Source organism: Meleagris gallopavo, chromosome 10 (assembly GCF_905368555.1).
Source record: "Meleagris gallopavo chromosome 10, MGAL_WU_HG_1.1, whole genome shotgun sequence".
Taxonomy (NCBI): Eukaryota; Metazoa; Chordata; class Aves; order Galliformes; family Phasianidae; genus Meleagris; species Meleagris gallopavo.
In genome coordinates this window covers 20,171,375-20,175,233 of record NC_139413.1, presented here as the reverse complement: position 1 = coordinate 20,175,233, position 3,859 = coordinate 20,171,375, and the positions used below count along the sequence as shown (strand labels likewise).

The 3,859-nt window shown below is 49.7% G+C and overlaps 1 protein-coding gene across 1 annotated transcript; it reads left to right on the top strand.

Annotated features, from left to right (window-relative positions):
* Nucleotides 1-120: 120 nt before the first annotated feature.
* On the top strand, nucleotides 121-3,340 carry TMEM53 (transmembrane protein 53). The gene is made up of 3 exons (XM_085231167.1): nucleotides 121-260; nucleotides 576-688; nucleotides 2,106-3,340. The coding sequence occupies exons 1-3, from the start codon at nucleotides 182-184 to the stop codon at nucleotides 2,766-2,768; spliced, it is 855 nt and encodes a 284-aa protein (XP_085087293.1). The 5' UTR covers nucleotides 121-181; the 3' UTR covers nucleotides 2,769-3,340.
* The last annotated feature ends 519 nt before the right edge of the window (nucleotides 3,341-3,859 follow it).

The following is a 3,859-nucleotide window of genomic DNA, read 5'->3' as shown; positions in this document are numbered from 1 at the left end:
CTTCTCGCCCGGTAGGCGGGGCGCCCGACCCACCGCTGTTGCTAAGGGCGCGTTGCTACGGAAGTCGGAGGCGGGGAGGGGAGGGGAAGAAGGATGACGCGAGGGAGGTGCTTTTCCTTCCTATTGGCTGCGAGCCGTGAGGGGGCGGAGCTTCCGGTGGGGAGAGCGGAAGCAGCGGTGGATGCGAGGCGGGCAGCGGGCGGCGATGGGGGCTCGCGGGCTGGAGGCAACGGTGGAGCTGGCGCCGGGGGCGGCCCGCGGTGCGGGACCGGGATGGAGAGGAGATTTGGGGGGGGCTCGGGGGCGGAGAAGGCTGAGCCCGTGGGGTTATTGGGGGTGGGGGGGCGTGGGACCGGGGTTAGAAGGTCCGTAGGGCTATTTGGGGATACGGAGGGGGAGCGAGGCCTGTGGTGCTCCTGAGAGTGCTGCGCTCGCCCGAACAGGCGCCGTGAGCTGCTCGCAGCGGGCTGGAGAGCCGCCTGTTAGCCGTTAACGTTCGGCTTTGTCACCAGGCAAATTGCTGTCACCTTCAGATCCTAGCAGACTTGAGGCTAATTAATTTAAAATCGTTTCAGAGAGCAGCACGGAGACAGGGCACGCAGATGGGCAGCCCGTGGTGATCCTTCTGGGCTGGGTAGGCTGCCAGGACAGGCATCTGGCCAAGTACAGCGCAATGTACAGTCAGAAGGTGAGCAGCTTGCTTCTGCTTTCATGGCACTGTCGTACAGCTCTTGGGGACGCTGTCCCTGTTCTACGCTGTCTTTGTGCTGCATGTTGGTGAAATCGCTCTAAACCCTCTGTGTCTGAAGTCATTAGGTGGTGAGCTCTTGTCCTTGGAAGCTCCTTGTGTCCAGCAGCAGTGTTACCTAACAGCTGCTGATGTCATCTTTGTGCATGCAGCTGAGATAAAAATACTGCCTTGGAGAAGTCTTCTGTGGTTATGTGAATCATTGGAGTGTTCTGGGGCTTTTAAAGTTAACTGCATTAGCTGTCCAAACAGGCAAATATGTTGGGAAAGGCAATGCATCTACTGCTTGCTGATGGGCAGCAGCATAGACTGCAAGGCCAGGCTGGGGCATGACAGATGTATCAGCAGCATTTGCTCTTCCAGCTTTTCCTTTCTCTGTTGATAGTTCATATAAATGTTCATTCAAATTTGTTGTAACTTGTCTGAAACAGGTGCCTTGTGACAGAAATACCTGCTTAGCAACTTGAACTAGAGGTCTGTCTAGATAGTGGTTCTTTAAATTATGGTATCTTCGTTTCTAATAGTTTATCTGACTGGAATGTCCCCAGCTTGTGGTATTGGGACCTATTTGATTATTTTGGTCAGCATACAAGAATCTTGTATTTATCCAAACTTGTTTCAACTACAGGTGGTTAAATTTGTACATAAACAAGTGTATTGTTAATGTGTAATCCAGTGTGAGAGTCACAAATTGGCTGGTTCTGATGAAGAATTAATTGTTAAGCAATTATTGCGACTAAGAGATGCTGCTGACTGGGTGAGGTTCACGTTATGTGGCAGCATGCCAACTGCTGTGGAAATACTTTTCTGTCAGGAAAGTTGCTGATATTGAGAAAGGATAGGAAAGCTTTTCTTAGAGCCTTAATGAGGAAGTGGCTGCAACCATGGCAAGGCAGTATAGAGAGCTTGATTTGAAGAACTTGATATCTTCTCTTCTGCTTAATTCAGTGACAAAGGAGCCCTGGGAGGGAGGGCTGCCTTGGTGCCTTTGTCTTGTGTTTGTCAGTGCATAATGCCGCTGAATTTAGGTGACAACAGAAGATTGGAAAGGATCTGGAACATCATTCAAGCCTGCTGCTGTTGTAGAAAGCTTTTGATAAGTCTTTGTACTGTTGTGATTAATATAATCCTATTCATAGAGTTTAGAATATTCTGAGTTGGAAGGGAACCACGAGGATCATCGAGTCCAACTCCTTTCATGCTGATGCATTGCTAATAACACTAAAGAGTCTCTTGGCCCCATGATTTCTGTTGGAAATCTGTTCCAAATGTTAGTTCATGGTACAGCAGCTCGCCTGCTCCGTATAATTTACAGCCCAAACCAAATATGCGTGGGTTCTCTTTCTGTTCTGTTTAGGGGTGCACTGTCATCCGCTACACAGCTCCATGGAGGACGATATTCTTCGCTGAGAGCTTTGGCTTCAAATCCCTCCACACCCCAGCCAAGAGACTCCTGGAGCTGCTCTTTGACTACAGCATTGAGAACAGGCCGGTGCTTTTCCACGTCTTTAGCAATGGTGGTGCCATGCTCTACCGTTACATCATTGAGGCACTTCACACTCAGCAGCCCTTTAAGAACCTCAAAGTCGCAGGCACTGTTTTTGATAGCGCCCCTGGCAGAAGGAATTTGAGAGGAGCCCTTCGTGCCTTGGCAACTGTCCTAGCATCCACGAACATGCTGCTCAGGTATCTCCTTATGCTCACTTTTGCTACTACAGTTGTCGTGCTGCGGATCCTGCTGTACCCACTGACTCGCTTCATCCACGAGAGCCACTACGATGCCCTGCTGAAGGCACCCTCCCGGTGGCCTGAGCTTTACCTCTACTCCCAGGCAGATGCCATCATCAATGCCAGTGATGTTAAGCACATGGCTGACGCACGGCAGCAGCTCGGTGTCTCCGTGAAGGCCGTAGACTTCACAGATTCAGCTCACGTCAGCCACCTGCGGGTGTATCCCACCTACTACAGCACCCTCTGTACGACTTTCCTGTCTGACTGCGTCAGGGCTTTGCCTCGTTAGTGGTGTAACGGCCTCCCTTATTTGCCTCTGCTTTGCTCAGATTCTGTGGGGAATGCCATCCCCTTTGCCTTTATGTCATTGAAGGGAGGAAAGCAGAGACTTTGTGCTTTTTTTTTCCCCATCAGTTACAAGTCTGAAAGCCTCCTTGAGCCAGCCACAACATAGCAAAAAGTAGATCTGGAGTAATTTAAAGAACTGAAAGTGCTGCAGTCTGAGCCCTGAGGTGTTACGGACCACAGTTTCACATGGAGTGTTGCTTGTTTCCTCCTGTCTTGTGGTGTTCTCCATGTCTGTGTGTCCTTGTCCAATGTGCATGTTCTGTGGCCTTGTACTGATTCTACAATACAGCTCTGCAGTGTCTTTGTTTTTTTCCCCTCTCTGCTGTTTCTTTCATTTTGCATCGAGCAAACAGAAGTAGATCTACAAGATTTCCCTCATCTCTTGGCATTGTCTGGTTCCATCAAAGCTCTGAGAGCAGCCAAAGCACTGATTCCCTCGCCCTGGAGCAGACCTCAAATGTTTGTGGTAACTTTTGTGTTCTTGAACCAAAAAAAAAAAATTTGTTAACCTTATGGATGTGTCTTGTTTCTTCTCTGTCTTGTTGTGTGTTGTTCTCAGTACTTTTGCTTTCCTGGGGAGCGTTTATTACTGATTGTCTTTGAGCAACCTGGATTGTGCATCCAACCTTGGTGATTTTACGGTCTGGAAGTGCAGGGAAACAGCACAGCCGTAATCCAAAAGATCCCAGAAACTGAAAGGTGGAGCTACAGAGAAAAACGAAACTGTCTTCTGGAGCTGTGGTTGGTACTGGGTGTTCCTTAAATCACTTCCTGTGGGAGCTAGCCCGCAGCTGACCGTGAAATTCAATGCTTTTCCCCATAATGTTCTCTTTGGACGATCAGTCTTTGCTGTCTGTGTATTGGTGATATAAAGCACAAATGCCGTCCCCGTAGCGAGGAGGAAGCTCCTTGCACTGCGCTTCAGCCACGTTTGGCTTTGGGAGTTTCCTGGGGGGAGCGAAGGAGGATAAAGGCAGAGAACAGCTGTTGGGTGAGATGTTACCCCGTGTCAGCACCGTGTGCTCATCGCGG

Excerpts from the sequence above, each read along its gene's own strand:
- TMEM53 (XM_085231167.1), top strand. The coding sequence starts at position 182 with ATGCGAGGCGGGCAGCGGGCGGCGATGGGGGCTCGCGGGCTGGAGGCA. Across the intron at positions 261-575 it reads GGCGCCGGGGGCGGCCCGCG|AGAGCAGCACGGAGACAGGG; the intron begins GTGCGGGACCGG and ends AAATCGTTTCAG. Across the intron at positions 689-2,105 it reads GCGCAATGTACAGTCAGAAG|GGGTGCACTGTCATCCGCTA; the intron begins GTGAGCAGCTTG and ends TGTTCTGTTTAG.